The sequence below is a fragment of the Panicum virgatum genome, chromosome 5K (assembly GCF_016808335.1).
Source record: "Panicum virgatum strain AP13 chromosome 5K, P.virgatum_v5, whole genome shotgun sequence".
In the NCBI taxonomy this organism is placed as follows: Eukaryota; Viridiplantae; Streptophyta; class Magnoliopsida; order Poales; family Poaceae; genus Panicum; species Panicum virgatum.
In genome coordinates this window covers 45807393-45827508 of record NC_053140.1, presented here as the reverse complement: position 1 = coordinate 45827508, position 20116 = coordinate 45807393, and the positions used below count along the sequence as shown (strand labels likewise).

General features: G+C 44.0%; 1 protein-coding gene across 1 annotated transcript; it reads right to left on the bottom strand.

Moving 5' to 3' along the window:
- Positions 1-1624: 1624 nt before the first annotated feature.
- Positions 1625-10605, bottom strand: LOC120710153 (glycylpeptide N-tetradecanoyltransferase 1-like). The gene is made up of 7 exons (XM_039995817.1): positions 10378-10605; positions 8134-8339; positions 7528-7612; positions 6495-6578; positions 5703-6003; positions 5554-5601; positions 1625-3412 (listed from the first exon to the last, which is right to left on the bottom strand). Exons 1-7 carry the CDS (start codon positions 10525-10527, stop codon positions 2031-2033), a joined length of 2256 nt encoding a protein of 751 aa, XP_039851751.1. The 5' UTR covers positions 10528-10605; the 3' UTR covers positions 1625-2030.
- Between the last annotated feature and the right edge of the window lie 9511 nt (positions 10606-20116).

Sequence of the window (20116 nt, the reverse complement as noted above, 5' to 3'; positions counted from 1 at the left end):
CATTGGACATGTCCAAACCATCTCAGCCGGTGTTGGATAAGCTTTTCTTCAATTGGTGCTATCCCTAGCATATCCCGTATATCATCATTTCGAACTCGATCCATCCTTGTATGCCCACAAATCCAACGCAACATGTGCATTTCTGCAACACTAAATTGTTGGACGTGTCGCCTTTTTGTAGGCCAACATTCCGCACCATACAACATTGCCGGTCTAATCGCCGTTCTATAAAACTTGTCTTTTAACTTCTGAGGTACCTTCTTGTCACAAAGGACGCCAAATGCTTGGCGCCACTTCATCCATCCTGCTTTGATTCTACGACTAACATCCTCATCAATATCTCCATCTCTCTGTAGCATCGATCCCAAATATTGAAAGATATCCCTCTTGGGCACTATTTGACCTTCCAAACTAACATCTCCCTCCTCATGAGTGGCGCCGAAGTCACACCTCATATACTCAGTTTTAGTCCTGCTAAGGCCCTGTTTAGTTGAAACGCAAAAAAATTTTACGAAAGAATCTTGCTAATTTGAAGTACTAAATGAAGTCTATTTACAAAACTTTTTGCACAGATGGGTTGTAAATCGCAAGATGAATCTAATAATGCTAATTAATCCATGATTAATCTATAGTTAGCAGATGATTACTATAGCATCACTGTTGCAAATCATAGATTAAGTAGGCTCATTAGATTCGTCTCGCGATTTACAGCCCATCCATACAAAAAGTTTTGTAAATAAACTTTATTTAGTACTCCATGCATGTGTCGAAACATTCGATGTGACGTTTTTTTGTTTACGGGGTTTATAGGGTGGGAACTAAACAGGGCCTAAGTCTAAAACCTTTGGACTCTTGCCGTCACAACTCCAGTTTCCTATTCACTCCCGCACAGCTTTCATCAACTAACACGACATTATCAGCGAAAAGCATACACCAAGGAATATCACCTTGTATGTCTCTTGTGATCTCATCCATCACTAGGACAAAAAGATACGGGCTCAAAGCTGATCCTAACTGCATTTATAAAGTTATCTTGACAAAGCGGTGCATCAAAGGCCAATCGCAAATCATAACTAGAACTCTAGAAGTATGCGACGAATAAAGTTCTAGGTTTTTTATGAAATATTGTGAGCTTGCGACAATGAAATGGAGCTACAATTCTCCACAAGAGAATGCTTGCAACTTCAAGCGACTGTTGCATGCAAAGTTCAGAAGTAGAATAGTTAGGTAAGCCATCTAGCTGGACATGGGTACAAGTATAAGCTGAGCTACTTTTAACCAGCTAATATTATCCAAATGCATTGATGCCCACCACAAGACAATGATGCATACTCCAAACCGAGAAAGCTAGAGCATCAATTTGTAGAAAGAGGATACAGCAAACTAAGTTGGAAAAGTGTCTCAGTGCTGCAACCAATGAGGCATTGAGTATTACTGTTGGAAACATGTCACAACCTAGAGGACAAATGAGTAATGACATTTCACAAGGCCACAGTTGGTCCGTTTCTGGTAGTGCACAATGTGGACAAAGCATATTACTGAATCACAAAACATCAAAAAACAAAACGAAAATAATCAAAATTAGGGGCAGCGTTGAAAGAACAGGGGCATCAAGACATATACATGTGCAACCATAACGCCACAGCACACAAATGACATCGATATCACAAGTTCTATCAAAATTTCTTGGTAAACTCAGTGCCATCATACATATTTTGGACCACGCACACAAAATGTCACTAATGGGAAACAATAATCTTAAATGAAGAAAATGATTTCTAATTCAAGACTCCTCGCAAATCATCTTGGACTCCCATCAATGGCCATGGCAATCATATCAAGGAGAATCACTACCCCAATAAACAAAATGAGAAACCACCGAATTGCACAGTGAACAACCTACAGCATGCAGAGGACCATATATCATCACCTGGGTATTGCAATCACAAAACACACATACTAAACCAGCAACACAAGGTACCTGCTGTGGAAGTACAGGTGTAAACTGAGGACTGTCCTGACTGGACTGCCTATAGCAGTACAAGGCCAAGCTCCGAAGGCTTGATGCCATTGCGAATCCGGTAGTTGTAGAGGTAATAGTGGAGCTGCCCATCTCCAGGACCAAACTTGAGCTCCTTGAGGAATGACTCGTTCTCCATGACATCAAGAGCATTGAAAACATCATAGTTCTTCTGCTTGGCAACAATCAGCGCATCGTTCATCAGCTGCTGCAATGGGGTTTTGGTGGAAACATTGTAATACGAGTATGCAGCCTTGAGCGTCGCATAGTTAGCATTGTTCAGCACAGATGACGGCAGCGTGTAAAAGCTGCAGAAATCTGTGACCTCATGCGTCTCAGGGCTCTCAACAAGGTAGCTGTCAACCACATCCTCCTGGGGCAGCAGCCAGTGCTCCACATCCACCTCATCGAAATCCGGCGCCACCACAAACTTTGCAAGGTAGGCCCTCAGCAGCCTTGTGACAGCAGCAACATCCCGCAGCTCCATCCGGCGGAATCCAGGGGTGAGCGGCGCATCAGGCAGCTTGTAGAGCCGGACAGTGCGGCTCATGGTCATGCGCGGACCAAGGCGAGAAAACCCAACATCAATGAGCTTCTTGGGGTTGAGGGATCGGTGCCAGTAGCGGCAGGTGGTGATGGGGGTCGGGAGGACGACCCCTGCGGTGTATGCAGCCTGCCAGATGTTCTCCTGGTGGACGCGGCGGGTGACCTCGCGGATGAGGACGGGTGCGAGGCGTTTGGATCGAAGCTTCTTGTGGACGCAGAGGAAGTTGATCTCGGCCATGCGGACGACGTCATCGCGGGCGCGGATGCGCGCGGGGACGCCCGAGATGAAGGCGACGAGCCTCTTGGACTCCTTGGCACGGACGCCGATGTGCCAGGCGCGGAAGAAGGAGGGCGGCTTGAGCGCCCAGCGGAGGAAGGCCGGGGAGTAGTTGAAGCGGAACATGTTCTCGTCGTCCTCGACGTAGTTGTGGGCGAGCAGCGAGTAGAGGTCGGCGAGGAGCGCGTCATCGTCGAGATCGCAGGTGAGCCACTCGAAGGCGGCGGGGAGCGGGTAGGGGTCGGCGCGCACCTCGGAGAGCGGCGTGGGCGGCTCGATGGGGCCATCCGGGAGCGACGCGTCGGCGGCGTCGCGGAACTGGCCGACGGGCTGAGTCTCCCAGAACTTGTGGCGGCGGGCGGTGGGGTTGGAGGCGAGGGTCATATGCTCCTGCACGCGCCGCGCCAGCGCCTCGATGGAGGTGTCCTCCTCGCCGGCGGGTGCGGCGCCGCTGGCGCTGGCGGCATCGTTGCTGTTGGGGGCGGCCATGGCGATCTGGGCCCGGATCGGCGGTAGGGTTTGGGGGGATTTGGTTGGGGGGGGGGGGGGGGGGGGGGGGGACGACGACGCTGGGGAGGGAGGGGAACGCGAGGGGCAGCGGGCAGATCTCTTGTCTTGTGGGCTCCTCCCTCCGTGGCTCCGTCCCTCGTCACCGTAGTAGTAATTTAGCAAAGCCCCAGCCAAAAGAAGCGTTTTAATATTTTTTTTCCCTTGTGGGAGCCTTCAGCTTCCCCAAAGCTAAGTAAAGCACTTTGTTAACTACGGCAATGAAGATTTACATAATTCTAGGTCGCAAAAAATATCGTACCGTAACATTTTAACCGGTAACTTTGCATCTGTGCCGATGATTTTTTTGAGAGAAGATCGCTCATAAAACACTGATTTATGCTGTTCCGACATCAGATTTTTAATAGCGAACCGGGACTTCCTTATAGCAAGAAATATCCAGATCATTTATAGGGGGGTTTTATTCCACAATGCTGAGTTTAAGGTCGACCGTAACTTCCTCCCCTAGCGGTCGATTTTTTCCTTCCCCCTTCTCCGCACATTTCTCCTCCCCCGTTCCCTCTTCCTCTCCCGACGCTGCTGCGCTCCCTCCCCTCCCCGCCGATGCCGCCCCCCCTTCCTCCCCGAAGCCGCGCTCCCTCCCCTCCCCCTTGAGCCCCGCTCCCCTTCCTCCCTGGAGCCGCGCGCACCTCCCCTGCGGCCGATGCCGCCGCTCCCCTTCCTCCCGGGAGCCGCGCTCCCTCCCCTCCCCTGAGTCCCGCTCCCCTTCCTCCCTGGGCCGCCGCGGGCTCCCCCATCGGCGACACCGCTGGATCCGCCTCCCTCGGCCGCCGCGTGCTCCCCCGTCGCCCGCCGCCGCGAGATCCCGCCTCCCCTGGGCCGCCGCGCGCTCGCCCGCCGCCGCCGCACTAGATCCCGCGCTCCCTGGGCCTCTACTTGCTCACCCGCCGGCGGATCCGCCTCCCTAGGTTGTGCGGCGGGCCGCCGACGGGGAGGCGGTGCCGCGGGCCAGCGGCGTCGGCGGGGGAGGTAGGTTTTTTTTATATATCAATTTTTTTACCGACCAAATTTTTTACCCAAACTTTTTTTCTTTTGATTTTGATGCAAATTTTTTTATTCTAAGCATTTTTTTGTTTTTCGGATGCAAAATTTTTTTACCATTTTTTTCTATTCTGAATGCAAAATTTTTTCCAAAATTTCTCAATTTTTGTCTCTCAAATTTTTGTTTCTCGTCAAAAAATTTTCTCTCTCCAAAATTTCTATTAGAAAAAATTTCTAAAATCGGAAAACGACAAAAAAAATCTAAAAACAGAAAAAAAATGCTGTCGGGAAATCGACCGTACAGGAGCCTCCTGTACAGTTGACCGTAAATTAGCGGTACCCGTTTTATTCATGTAGTAATGTCCTAGCGAAGTGTTAAAGTTTAGCACTATCCTATCCAAATAGGAGTACTAATGGGATAGCGTAAAATTTCACCAAGACTCAAAAACTTTTGCACAAACGTAAGTGATAATAGATATTAAAATTTAGCACTCAACCTTGACCCATCCAATCAGGCACATAGTCGAGTCACACACCAGTCCTAGCACATATTCATAAGTAACTCGAAAGTCGAAACCAACGTATCAAAAGCGAATTGCAGGGCACAAGGCAGTTATTGGCGAATCTGCTTTATAGGAGCATTCTTTTGGCAAAGGCCATCAACCATGTCACAGGTTTCAGGTTAAGCATCAGTGAAAAAGAAAAATTCCCACACTCGTGTAGAACAAGGGTCAAACAGCACACAACATTGTCGAAGTGAAAGATACAGGTGGTTCGCGGCACAGATTGTACAGTAGTATAGTTTATGATAAACAGGGAAAACGTTTGCCTTCCTACCCTAATTCATTGGTACCCTTTTCTATAAAGATTCCTCAGTACAATTCACTTCTTCGTTCCCTGTCCTCTGATCATGTCAACAAAAAAAAAGTGCAATCAAGATTCACGATCACTGTATGAAGTGACGCAGGCATGGCAAGATGCGACTACATCTCTACAAATCATTAAAAGATTGATGTCAGGCGGTGCACTGGTGTTATTTAGTTTAACCCTATATCCCAAGTACAGCACAAACACTTAAATTATACAACATAGGAGCAATATGGGCAGATAATCCAGGACAACCTATCCATGTACATGAAAACAGAGGCCTCCGGTAGGTTTCAGACCTCCCTTTGCGGCGGATTTAATGTGGTTATCTCTCCCCTTGAACCTGAACCATCAGCACGAAGTCAGATGACAAAGGGAAAAAAAAAAGAGAGAGAAGTCATAGTGAAAGGCAACATAAGGAGGACAACGAAGAAGATGAAGTACATCGATCATAGATCTCTGCTGCAATCGTGAGGAGAGACTCCGTCTTCTCAGCCATCTTGAGGATCCTTTCTGCCTCCATCATCTGATCATGTGCATCATGTGCTTTCACCTCTGCATCAGCTACTTTGGCTGCTGCGGCCATGGCTGCCTCTAGTGCAGGGCTGGAGGTGGCAAACAATCCTAGGTTCTTTGACACCTTCGATGGCTTGGATGGATCCTTCTGTTTTGGAGCTGAAGCTTTTATTGGAGCTGGAGTTCTCGTCGCAAAGGAATCGGCGAGCCTATAGGACTTAGTATCAACCTGTATTTAGATAAGAGGATGTAATTAGATTAGCACTTGTTCCATACAGCTTTAGAAGCCCCGGAGATTATATTATGGATTCCAGAATATTGCATGTGCTCCATATACAGTATAAAGATTACAGTACAAAGAAATACATTTTGAATCCAAATTCCAAAGTAAATATCTGCTGTGAATATTAATCAATGAGGTTTCCCTACTCTCCCATCGTATTCTCACAAATATTCTCCCTAGATGAAATGCAGCCCCATTTGTCAACTAAGTGAAAAGGCCAATGGGATACCGAGGGTTCATTTGGATGTGTTCACAACATGTAGGATTTCAGCCTAATCTATGGGATAAACTATAACATGCATATGGTTGGAATCGTGCCATCCTTGGCCATCCAACCCCAATACCCGATTGTAAAGGTGAACAGGTAAGCCAGACTCAGATGAAAAGGAAATGATAAGGGGGAAATCTATAGTCTAAGATAAGGAAGGAAGATTCACCTTTTCAATTTTTTTTGAATCTACAAGCCGCCGTAACTTTGTACCAATCACTCTTCTAAAGGTTGTTGGCACTAGATGTCTTTGCTGCATATGGTACCAATGATAGCATAAGCAATTTATCATCACAACAACAACAACATAGCCTTTTTTCCCAAACAAGTTGGGGTAGGCTAGAGATGAAACCCGAAAGAAATAAGTTCAAGGTTCAGGCACATTGATAGCTAGTCTCCAAGCGCTCCTATCCAAAGCTATCTCTTTAGAGATATTCCAATCCTTAAGGTATCTCTTAACCGACTCATCCCACGTCAGTTTAGGTCTACCTCTACCCCTCTTTACATTATCGACCCGCTCAAGAACCCCATTACGCACCGGCGCCTCAGGAGGCCTTCGTTGGAATATACCCGCTCAAGAATCCCAATGATAGCATAAGCAATTTATCATCATTCTAGGAATATACTAAGCGATATCTAAATACAGCATAAAAACAGGATATACATGTACATCAGGTATTGAATGGAAATAACAGAGCATGACTGCCATATTGCTCCTAATAATAGTACAGAATAAAGCACTTCCACCATATACTACAGAATCCAAAGTGCAAAACAGCTCCAGTAGAAACACAGCACTTCAAAAGGCTTCCATGGAGCTCAAATAAAAAAATGGCATGTGCATGGCATTGGCATCTATCGAATGTGTCATCAGAATTGAGCACACATTTTACATGTACTGAAGATTGGGTGACGGCAAACTTTTCTTAAATATTCATGATCCACGTGCGTAAAAAAAGTTAGTGTTTTGTGTCATCCAAGTTAACTATAACCAACAAAATCCTCTAAAAAGAAGAGGCTTCAAAACTAAACTAAACTTTTCCCTACAGACAAATCAAAATCATGCAACATATTGTGAGCTGTGATTCTTGTTATATCGAGTCAGTTTTATATCAGAGTCATAAGCAGTACATGGTTAGGAGCAACTAAAACTTCTGCAAAACAATGAAATCAAATGAGAATAATTAGTGCAGATATCCAACCTCTATGAAGCTGCAGATTTCAGTAAGTTCTGTACCATTTGGCTCATTCAACTCCGAAAGAGCTTCCAGGATCATGGCACCATACCTAGCAGACAAATTGGACACCATAATCAGATTCCGGAGTTAATCAGAACCATAACTTAAATAAAATGGAATGGGAATCATTGCTGCATTCTTCACTCTCCCACCATAGGGTTGGCTTATATCTTGACAGTCTTATTTAAGTTCTCTCTACATATTGGTTGGTTTGTCCACAAATATTCCTGCTAAACCATGTCCACTCTTATGTTTGCATTTCCAATGCACAAGTGCTTTGTTCAACCCAGATGTTCTTCAATCTAATGGAAGTTCAAGTGACATATCATTAAAAAACATATAGAGTTATATTCCTCCTAAAGACAGAGAATATAGGCAACTATCTGGCATGAGGTGATTAGAGACATCCTTGATTTCACTCAGAAGTATAACCAACATGTCATCAAGCAATCACCCCTGAATCAAGGCATTTTTAATCAGAACTTCTATCTACAGTTCAGAATAACTAGGCATTTAAAGATAAGATTGCAGATTAACTAAACTTCAGTGTGAAAATAATGAGAGACCAACTTTGGATGAGGTTTCACTTCCTGTTGCTTTTTCTCAGCTCCTGGTGGAGCTTCAGCAACTTTATTTGCCACTGGGGCAACCGAAGCCTGTGAGGAAGCCTGTGAGGTAGACAATGGGGAACATGAGGGTCCAGTTGTCCTTGGACCCCTTGTTTTGTCCCTTGAACCCATTCCACTTGCACTGAAACTTAGATTCCTCCATTTGTCCTGAAATACAGAACAGAATATCACAAAAAGAGAACTAAAACAAAGACCTACAACCATGCTTTTCTTATACATCAAATGATAGCATTGCTACAACAAATTATCTTACTTCTCACAGATAAATTTTGTCGGATTGTAGATGGAAAACAGTTACAATGTTTATCCATATTTCTTATAGGCGAAACCACAAGAAATATGCCATGTTCCTGAAACTTGCTTAAATGTACATGAAAATCATGCTGGTCGATTGACTAAAAAAGGTCCCAAATATATCATGTGATTTCAGTCTTTAGAAGCATCTTTGCAGACTCATGGAACAGTTTTAATCATTTGATCAACACATGCTGCCGTGCCTTGTTCCCATTATGGACTCAGGGAAGGACAAAAAACAAGAGGTGTACAAAATTGAATTTCCAAATCCACTCCAGTGAGAAGATGTTGCTATAAGAAATAAATGCTGGTTTTGATTTGTCTAAGAATTTGCAGCACCACTAATAATACTGTATGTGGGGGGAAATAACCAGACCAGAAATACACAAAGTTCTTCAGCCCAAAAATGCTACTAGTATCTAGAGAATAACGATGTGACTTAATAATCAGAATAACAATCATGTAATCTGAACATGGCAGAATTGCTACATTTAATGGATGAAGAACATTTTCTAAACAAGGTCTATGAAAGGTAGCACCTTCGTGTGAATTACATACCAAGGAGAAGGATATCATTCAATGTTTTTTCTATTGAATGGAGCGCGGTGATTCTGTGGCTCAAACATATGTGATTCTGTGGTGCAATATTCGTTTGATGTTATTGCTAAAATTGATGTACTCTTGTGCACTGTTGGGCTATCTGCACAGGAGGAACACAATGACGACTGCAGGAGGATCAAGGTGACGAGATGTGCGATGCCCAATCAGCACATATTCAAGCTGGATGTACCTGAGCGATTGGTCAGACTAGATTGGTGGATTTCTTATGTTTCTTAGTGTGCGTGCAGCAATGGAAGGGTTAGAGGATAAGACCACGTAGCAGAGAATGAACGTATTACCAGATTCCCACTAACATATCAAAGGTCTTATAATTGCAAAGGTTGGAAACCCTAAGCCACTTATCGAGGCCAATATCTGTCCACCCACCAATCCCTGGGGGGGGGGGGGAATAATGTGGAACCCATACCAGGATATCCAACAAATTTATCACTCAGAATCCTATTCCCAAGAGCTAGAGTGGCTCTGCGCTCGTATGCTTACATTTCCCATAAAACAGAGTGAATCAGATATATGAAATCACTTGAGAAAATAAGTCAATTAACACATGATCAGGAACACAAACAAATCAAAACAATGTTGATAAGCAAGAAAATGGTTCCCATTCGATAAAGTAGATTCCTAATAAGCAATGGCATAAAGGCTGCATTGATGGGCAAGAGGCAATCACAAGTAATCTGTCTTGTGATTTGCTTCTTCCTGAAAATCTGCTTCATCCTGTGACCAGCAATACTACTGAATTCGATTTTAGGATTATTAACTGTTCATGAATCATGAATATGAGGACAACTCAAATTTGTGCCATGCAGCCCATATCATAAAACATTCACACCGCCATATAATCCCACACCGCTCATCCACTACCGCCACCCCCACAACATCATTGTCCTTGGGCACAAAATCACATCACAGCATCCAATCGGAAAACGCAGCAGAGGGCCACCATTTCAACCTTCGCTTACATTTATCAGTTCCCAAAATCCAAAATCTCGTCTTCGATGCCTCAAATCTGCCACCGACGAAACTGCGCCAGGGGAACTGCCAAGCATCCTAGAACTACCACACAGCAAACAGAGCGGCCGAGATGCAGGGGAAAAGCACCACACGCTCAGAAACCAGACGGCGCACGAAACATCACAAGCGCCATAGGCACGAGTCAGGACTCAGGAGCAAAGTATTCGGGGGGTTAAGATCTGGAGGACGCGGGCGGGTAGCTCCATGGCAGCAGGGTTGGGTACAGGAGGAGCGGCGGCAGAGATGCAGGGGAAGGTACCTTGAGGTCGATGTTGGAGCGGGACGAGAGGACTGGGCTGAACTCGGGATCCTTCTGGATGGTCCGCCACTTGCCCGCTCCGTGCTTGAGCACGCCACGGCGGAGCGCCTCCTCCTCCTCCGACGTCCACTTCTGCTTCGGCGCGCCCATCGCCCTGCGGTCTCCTGCGTCCAAACTAGCCGACGCAGAAACCCTAACCTAACAAGCAGGTTTTTCTATTTCCCTCCTAGTTTTTCTTTTATTTGCTGCATCTGTGTTCAGATCCTTGAGAATAAGGTGGATGAGACATCCGAATTCTTAGAACAAATTTGATATTTTAAAATAGATATGTTTAAAATTTTATGATAATATTTTGTTATATTATCAAGCATATTATTACACATAAGAATAAAATTTTGTATAGATTTTTTTATGTATTATTTGCTTCCTACAATTAAAAAGGTGAAAAAAGATTCGAATCCGTATCCGATCCGTATTCGAATTTTTATATCTATTATTTGAGAATATATATGATAAATTTGAGGTTTAGTTTTCATGAATCTTTACAAGATCAATGTTAAATACAAGACTATGAATTTACATAGTAAATTCTATATCTTATTTGTCCATAATCGAAGAAAAATGACTAAAAATCTGACATTCGAATTAACATCCGAATCCATCCTTACTTGAGAAGGTCCAGTTCAGAATTTTATAAAATTTTCTAATCTTATGCGTGTCTCGCTAGACACAAAATAACTTCAATTTTTTTCAAAAATCCAGCTATAATGGTAAAAATTGTAAAAAAAACTACACTTTCAAGCAACAATTTCTAATAAACATTAAACACATCGTATTGTAATAAGCTTTCATAGAGACAAACTTTCATGTGGTACAAAATCGACGCCATGCAAAGACACCGCGGAGTTTGGTCATCGATGATCTATTGTAGAAAAAATCATGCGACAATATTTATATAGCACGCTCAACGCTGAAAATTCATAATAAAAAAATTGGTTTATGAAATTTTGTGAAATTAAAAGTCTCATCCTACTAAACATTGAGTAAATACAGTGTTAAAACTTAGAAATTGCTTGACTTAGAAAGTGTAAATTTATTTTGACAAAACTAGCACGTTTGTGAAAGTTTGTAAAACATACATAAATTCCAAACAAAATTTACACAATATTTTTTAGCAATAAAATAAAACGTCCACTTTGCTAACACTTTCACTTAGGGAGAACGTGGAGGGTTTGACTTAGGGGAAAACAAAAAATTGGACCATCTCTTCAAGATGAATTTGTAAACTTATAATACAAATAGTTGTATGAGCTCGGCTATCGACTATGTACCAAATATGATAACAAATAGGTTTCTCTTATGAAAATAGCAAAACTTGGTGTGGCAACGTTTAAGGTCCCCTCAGCAATTCTTTTAGTGAAATCATCAAAATGTGTTAGGGTTGTGCTCTTAGAAGTATATAAATTAGACATGTCCACATTTGTGGTTCCAACATAATGGAAACAGGTAGATCGGTTAAGCACACGCATATGGGCGCGGTTTTGCAGTAGATCCAAGTAGCGGGTTATCATTTGCCACAGATTGACTTATTGGTAGAATTTTTAAATCTAAGTGACATTTGAGGTGACTTTTGTAGTTTTCTCTTTCATGATATTTGGAAGACCCTTCAAAAATTTTGTATGGAACACATAGATCATGAAGATTTATCTGGAATATTATCACCAAGTTTAGCTTTAGTGGAAATTATGGGCTAGCAACGTAAATTTTTTTGGTCCATCCAGCTGGCACCATGTATGCCTAGAGGTGGTAAAGAGTTTTAAAATTTAGCCTAGATAATCTAAGAGTCGGGCTCTAAAAGAGTCAGACTCTAATTTTATACGCTAAAATATATAAGAGTCAAGTTGGATTGTGAAGAGATCACTACGGACATAATTTGTTACCACCTTTAGAGCATCTTCAAAAGGCTCGTTAACCGTTCGACTTGGTAAAAGAAAAAGAAAAGAAAAGGTCTGACAATCCCCGTTCCAACGATGGGGCCCCGCCGCTACAACTCTCGCCTCGGTCCGATTCACCACCGCTCGCGCCACCTCCTCTACTCACCCTACCTCCCCGGCCGCGTAGTCGCTGCGCCCTCGTCACTTCCAGTAGCGCCGCAGTAGCTCGACCTCATTGTCCACCACCGCACACCGCCAGCTGCCTTCGGTCGCCCATCCGCTGAGCCTAGGTGAGGAATGGGTTTCCCTCACCTCAAGGATGCTCCCCGGCCTCTTCTCTCCCTCGCCGGAACCTCACTGCCAAAGAGGAATTCGCCAATCAAATTGGCGGCTGGCTGATTTTGACCCGGCCATGTCTCTGGCTGTGGGAATGGAGGGATATGGAATGTGATTGACTGGTCTATTGGAGTGTACTGAAATACAGAGAGAGAATTCTAGTTAAATGGATAGCTAAACAAGATTATAGAGAGTGAAATTTAGCTAGACTTTCTAGATACTCTTTTACACATGCCTCTACCCGCTACTTTACTGCTGTTTTCAGTTGAAAGTGGTCCATCAGCATCCGACGAGCCCAGTACACGTGGCCCTAGTACTCCACCAATTAAGGAATGAATACAAACTCATATGCACAATATTTCTGTTTCGTGTACGTAATCTTGTAACAAACTCATATAATTTTCTTCTTACTGTATAGACTATGGTTGCCTCTGGCTAGACAACTTTATGTTCCATGGTTGAATAATTTCAGCTGGATAATTATTGTCACTGCTGGAGAAAGGCACATCAGTGCCGGTCACAGGACGACTTAGTGCCGGTCCCTGTGGCCGGCACTAAATGGCCGGCACTAACGTGACAGACGTTAGTGCCGGCTACTCTGACCGGCACTAACGTGCGTATGTTAGTGCCGGTTCGTAATACCAGCCGGCACTAACGTGCCCGACCCCGCCCGAGTCCTGACAGCAAGTTTAGTGCCGGCTGGTATAACTAGCCGGCACTAAATGTTTTTTCTTCTTTATGTTTCTTTTCTTTTCGTTTTTATACGTATGGCTATGCGTATTTCTACCGTATGTGACTACATAGTCGTACTATTTGCATTGCACAGTATTATTAGAACAACATATTACACTAATATTATATATATATTTGTCATGTATGGAACACTTAGGAGTTCAAAAGTACATGAGATATTATAAATTATTAAGCACATCAACTATAGTAACGTATCAGCTTCCTCGTCGTCGGATCTTTTTGGGCGACGCTTATACGGAGATCGCCATGAAATTCGCCCTTAGGATTTATGACTTCATCGAGTAGAAATCCGCATATAGCTTCTTGAATTGCCCTGATCCGAGCGATTTCAATGAGTTCTTCTTTCATCCGCCAACGCTGTCACATTTTTTGATAAAAACATGAGAATAAAAAATTAAAATAATGAGCAGATGTGATTGTGCTCACGTACATTGAATGCCTCCACTGTCATTTGCCCTTTTTCACTTGCAAAAGAGTTGATCCACTCGCATATGTAGTATCCACATAAGTTGTTTCCTTGTCCCTGTCTCCAACACTATGAACAAATGTGGGTTACGATATAGAATTTTTGTGATATTTATTGAGAGTATATTCATACCAGAAAATCAGTCACCCAATGAAGAGGCTCGATTTCACCTATGGGCAAGCCTATGTGTTTGTGGAGGTAGCGACTCCATGCAGTATTTACCACCTCGATGATATCTTGGTATTTTGAATATCTTGCCTTAACGAGTCGTACACCAAGACCTTGTGCTCCTCAATTCGAATACAAAGCAATATCCAATGAAAGCTGTGCATATACATACGCATAACCAATTAATATTGATTATAATAATTATTAAATAGTATTATTAATACGAAGGGATTGAAAAAAAGGCTAACAAAGAACGACTCACTGATGGTTGTATGGCAAGAGAATGAAGGGACACATGCTATTCTTACGCAACCCCCTGTATATAACATTGACTATGTCTCTAGGATTTTGCGCTATCGATTTCTCGTGTATAATATCGGGGTCGAAGAACCCGACGTTATGGAAGTTCTTCTTTCGGCAAATTTGAATTTTTGACCTACGGGACACAAGAAAAACGGGGATCAGTCAACACACAAGGCTAAAATAATGAAACGAGAGACACTACTTACATGCACCATACACTGACGAGGGACTTGTGAAGGGCATCTTGATGGTATAAATCGTAGAGTGATGCAAACTCGATATATACATCATCTGCCCCCGCCAGAAATGCTCATCTTTAATTTGAGCTGGGAACATCTCTAATTTACTAGCTTTAGATTGCACGGCATACCATTTGTGTAACTCGGCCATTCTCGTTGGTAGGGATGGTAGCAACTCTGGCCATATCAAAGATTCACCAAGTACAAACTTTTTCCTGCCGCGGGCATTCTGTAGGGCCTCCCCAAGCAATTGAGCCCTTGTTAGATCAGTTTGCAATATCATCCCAGCCATGGTCAACGGATCTCTTGATTTATCGGGACAGTCTTCATGCGGCACTATCAACGGAGGGATCGATTGTTTGGACTGCTCTCCGAGCTGGGGAACGGTCTTTGCATTAATCAGGCGATTCTTGGGGTTGCTGTAGCACTTTCTGATCTGCCGATCATAATCCGACTCTCTTTCTTTCTCCTTGGTGGGATCTTTAATGAAGTGTTTAACAAAGTGTGCCTTTGCAACCGGATCTATTTCTGCCTTCTTGTTCGCAGCCTCCCTCAGTAGCTTGCGCTTCAGCAAGAAGGTTTGAAACGATTCTTCTGCCTCTTCCTCTTCTGGAGCCTTCTTTTTCTTCTTTCTTTGCTGCTTTTGAGATGGCTGGACCGAAGATACCGTGTATGCCTTCTGTCGCTGACTCTGATTCTGTTGTGCAACTGGTGATGATGCCGGAATTGGCTCACTTTGTGCGGCTGGTGATGGCAGATCCATGCTGGGGTCCCGTGCAGGCGGTGGAGAAGGTGGGCCAACACTAGGATTCCTGTCAGCTGGCATTGGTGATCTTTGCCTTGAGCACCGAGCGGAATCTGTGTCTGCTTGCACCAATCTTATGTCGCGCTTTGGCCACGCGATCCATGTCTGTACGACATATTGTAGTTCTGTTTCTTCAGGATTTATAGGGATCGGGAGGTCCATGTCTTCCCAGCGTTCTTCAGTAATTCGGTCAACAAAGACTCTGGCGAATCCTTCAGGAATCGGCTAGCAATGTATTGTCCCGCCCTCTTCTTGGACTTCCGCATAACCCTCAGCACAAACTTTGAGCTTTTTCCCATAAAGAACCAGAAGCTCACATTGAGTCCTAACGGTGATGTCGTAAATGGGGTCCCTCGGCCTATCGGCACCCAAATTAGGGTGCTCCGTGGAAGCAACACTGCTACGACGCTGAGAAGAGGGGCTGATCTCCACATTGGCAGCTGGTTGGTCCGCGCGTTGCCCAACTGCTGCCTCAAGTGACATTATCCAGTTTTCTAGGTTATGGATCTTCTCTGCCACTACTGCCTTGCTTCTGCATCGGCTTCGGTAGGTTTCGAGATCTCCGGAAAAGCCATATTTCCATGGAACTACGCCCACGCCTCGGGTCCTTCCAGTGTGTTCCGCATTCCCAAGAGCGTAAGTCAGCTCGTCATTCTCTCTGTTGGGCTGGAAGGTTCCTTCTTCGGTACGCCTCATTGCGTCCTCGAGTCTTTGGGCAGCCTCTCTTAGTACGTCGCTAGTCACAAACATTCCAGTGTCGGGGTCTAGTGTGCCTCCATGAGCATAGAAGTAATACCTTACTCGTTTGGGCCAACTCAATGTTTACGGTACGATTCCTTTTACAATTAAATTATTTTCCATCTTTTCCCATTTCGGAATGGCAACCTTATAACCTCCAGGCCCAAGTCTATGGAAGTTTTTCTTTTTGCTAGCATTCATTTTGCCTTGAATCGAGGCTGCCATGCTGTCAGCACTGTGCTTGTAATTCACGAATTCATTCCACCACTCTCGTTGCTTCTTCCAGACTTTATCAAAATCTGGTGTGAGGCCCTTGTTGACAAAGTTTGCCACTAATTTTTTCTTGAACGAGCCGAACTGAGTTGCCATCTTCTTAAATGCCCATCCCTTTACTTTGTCAGCTTTGCCTGGGGGAAAGTTGAAGTGCAACGACACCTCTTTCCATAACAAATCTTTCTCTGAATCTGGCACGATATCTTCAGGTCGATCAGAGACTTTATTTCTCTTCCAAAGCTTGTACTTTATGGGGACGCTTTCCCTAACAAGATATCCCAATTGATTTACAAATGTCGTCTTAATTTGACCAAGGGCTAGTGGCTCGCCGGTTGCTTCGTTGATCTCCGTGATGGTCGTACATCCTACCATCTTCCTCTTGGAGCCACGTTTCCGTTTAGGCTTCGTCGATCCTGATGCCTGAAAGAATCGCAAATTTATCAAGCGGGTTGCTAGCAACTAGTGGATGTCGCGGCAGGTATGCGTAACCTGCATAACCCGCAAGCAAGGGTTCCAGATCGAAAATTATCATGATATTAGGTAACTTATTGACTGAAACATTCATAAGAATTTTTAGCTGGAGCACGACTGCGTACACAAGGACTGAAATCATCAACAAAGCTAGCAACATAACACAAATAGTTCGCAGCTGGGCCGCATGTGTCACAAACAATATATATTGAGAAAACGTTTATCCTGATGCCTGAAAGAATCACTGAACTTTTATACCTCGGCTTCCTCGACATTTTCTTCTTCCTTCCCACTAATATCTTGGTCCTCGTCGCCATGATAATGCAAGTTTAAAAATTGGCTGCCATCGTTCTCGTCCTCATCAAACTCTGGAGCTACGTACTGAGTACTATCACGAATGAGGTCGTGCATTAACTCGTCTTGGTTGTCCGTAGGATCCATTTCCACTACCTGAAACAATAAAAAAACAGCAAGCCACATACTTTGTTTGAATCATGGCTGAATTAAGGAGAAATTTGTACCAAGAATTGAGCATAAACAGTACTATAATGCCTTTACTATGGAAAACATCTTAGTACTGGGCATTCAACTATATGGTTTTATCTCCCTTTCTCCTTGTGCTACATACTGTGCGTGCACTCTACCACTCAAGATTTTCTGATCTTTAAGATATGCTTTGGCACTAACAGATCTCTAACCAGGCATTGTAATTCTCCGAATCGGCTATACAGAATCTAAGATCTTCTGAAATTTATCAGATATTGTAAATGGAAAAGTAGGGGATTGCTTACCTTCTGTTGACTGCGGTTCAAAGCCGTGGGGGCAGAGAGGATGAACACACCAAGCTTTGGATTAGCACATCAGCACAAGGATGGGCATCTCAGCAACAGCAAGCATGCAGTGAAGACAAAATTCCTAGTACAGGGAGTGCAAATGCATCCATGTAAACACACATGCATACAGACGCTGGAGGCATCACGCAATTCACCATGCCCTACAGTTGCTTAAACTTGGCTGGTTCATCAACTTTTTTTTTGTTTACAATTCAGTCGTATTTCAGCTGGTTTATGATTAGTTTTAACTTTGAAGAAAATGGCAGATAAAACACATTAGGACCTGCTGAACATTCTCATGGAGCCAGCTTGAGGCCAAACAAAATCCCATTTAGGAATACTACTACTCAAATATCCAGTTATCATTTTAGTTTTCTTGGCGGGAGACATGCATGTCTAAAAAGCTCACAATCAAACAGGGGAGCGAAGTGCATAGCACTGAATTAGCAAAAACAATAGCAGCTGTTTTGTATGCATCATTATGCTAGAAACATGGTCATGTATCAGAAAGGCTAGGTGTAGTTGTTTACGTGCTGAAAAACAATGCAGGTAACCCACATATGATAAATGTACTATTAATTTGAAGTAAACTGGAAATTATTTGCATTAAGGGGCAGCTGAACATTTTGATAGAACCAGGAGGCCAAATATAATCTAATTTTAGCCATTCAGTTGCTATTGATGTAAAAAGTTTAGTTGAATCTCTACAGAAAAATGAAAGTGATGTAGCAAACTACATCTTGTATACAGATAACAGATAATGAGCAGCTGCAAAACTACAGACCAACGAACTCACAATAAAATTATATGGAGATTGCGGTTACCTCAGAACGCTGCTCCCAAAATCCAGAATATCCTGCACGCACACAAAAAGAAATTGAAGACTTATTTTGGATCGATTCCAATGGTCATGCAGGATGGGGAAGACAATGAGGAGGTGGGTCCACAGATGGCCAGGCCATTGGTTTGATGGCCATGCTATCTGATCAATTATAGTGACAAGCTAACAAGCCTCGATCATATAGAAGCTTCAGTCACAACTATTGCCTTCCTGCTGAAGACTAAACCAGCTTGAATAGAGTATTGATGTAGTCTGTAAGTGCTGATTCTCATTTTGGCTCCAAGTTAACTTCACTCTGTATACACTATACACAGCTCAATAGCTTGCATATATCCTTAGTGATCTAGATTATAGTGGTTGGAATTGAATTTAACATCGATTTTCCTTATTTGGTTCAGAAGTGATTTTCATGTAGCATGTAGCACTTTCAGTCTTTCAGATGGGCATGAATCCTCATTGCAGGAAGCATGAATCAATTTAAGTCTATGGGTACGCATGCATCCGAGGCCTCATGTACAAACTGTCCATATCATGTCAAATTACAATCGCTAATCAGGATCTTCCTATTTTGCTGAGAAGTAATTTTCAGGTGGCTTGTAGCACTTTCAGATGGCCATGAAACCTTATTATTACCACAAATTAAAAAGCTATAATGGCCATGTGCTCATCATCTCGTCCCTTACGCCAGATGCTATTGGTGAATAAATCCATTATATTAGTCATGCTCTAATACAATATAGCCATGATGTTTGCCTATCAAATAATGTTTGCTTTCATTGAAACATGACACAATTTACATGGAAATCAAAAAAGAAACGTGTTACCATGTCCAATGTTTAGGTAAATGGGTGCACAATTCTAAACCTACACAGGGGAGGACGACGAGGCGCAGGGGAGGACCTCGAGGCGGCAGGGGCAGCCGGGCGGCTGGGCTGCGCGGAACGGGCCGCGCGCGAGGACGTCGTCGAGGCGTGCGGCGGCGGGGGCAGGGACAACGTGGTCGGGGCGGCGGGGGCAGCCGGGCTGCGCGAAACAGGCCGCGCGCGAGGACGACGAGGCGCGCGGCGGCGGAGGCAGGGGTGGCGTGGTCTGGGGGGCGGTGGGGACAGCCGGGCGGCCGCGACGGCGGGGGATGACCTCGAGGCGCGGCTGCACGGACCGGGGCGGCGAGGTGCGCGGCGGCGCGGGCGAGGAAGAAGGCGGCCGGGGAAGAAGGCGGCGGTGCACTCGGGCGGGTTGGGCGACGTCGATCTGAATTTGGCGAAGGGGGTAATTTGTTTGGGAGGTGGCACACATTAGTGCCGGCTGGTAAACCTAGCCGGCACTAAAATTCGAACATTAGTGTCGGCTAGGATTACCAGCCGGCACTAACGTTCGAACTTTAGTGCCGGCTAGGTTTACCAGCCGGCACTAACGTGTTCCATCTGGCGCCAACTGCAAAATGGCCACGCCGATTCCCATTTACACTAAATTTTTAATATTCTTAAATTTATTCATAACAGACTTAATAATTGGAATAATAAAATAAAAATTTATATCTTAATTTATTAAGCTGAACAATAATTATAGTAATTACATC

What these genes read in the sequence shown, in the direction of transcription:
- LOC120710153 (XM_039995817.1), bottom strand. Translation starts at nt 10,527, where the DNA reads ATGGGCGCGCCGAAGCAGAAGTGGACGTCGGAGGAGGAGGAGGCGCTC. An exon ending in GCTCCAACATCGACCTCAAG is followed by an intron (nt 8,340 to 10,377) that starts GTACCTTCCCCT and finishes TCTGTATTTCAG; the next exon opens with GACAAATGGAGGAATCTAAG. An exon ending in AAATCTGCAGCTTCATAGAG is followed by an intron (nt 6,579 to 7,527) that starts GTTGGATATCTG and finishes TACCATATGCAG; the next exon opens with CAAAGACATCTAGTGCCAAC.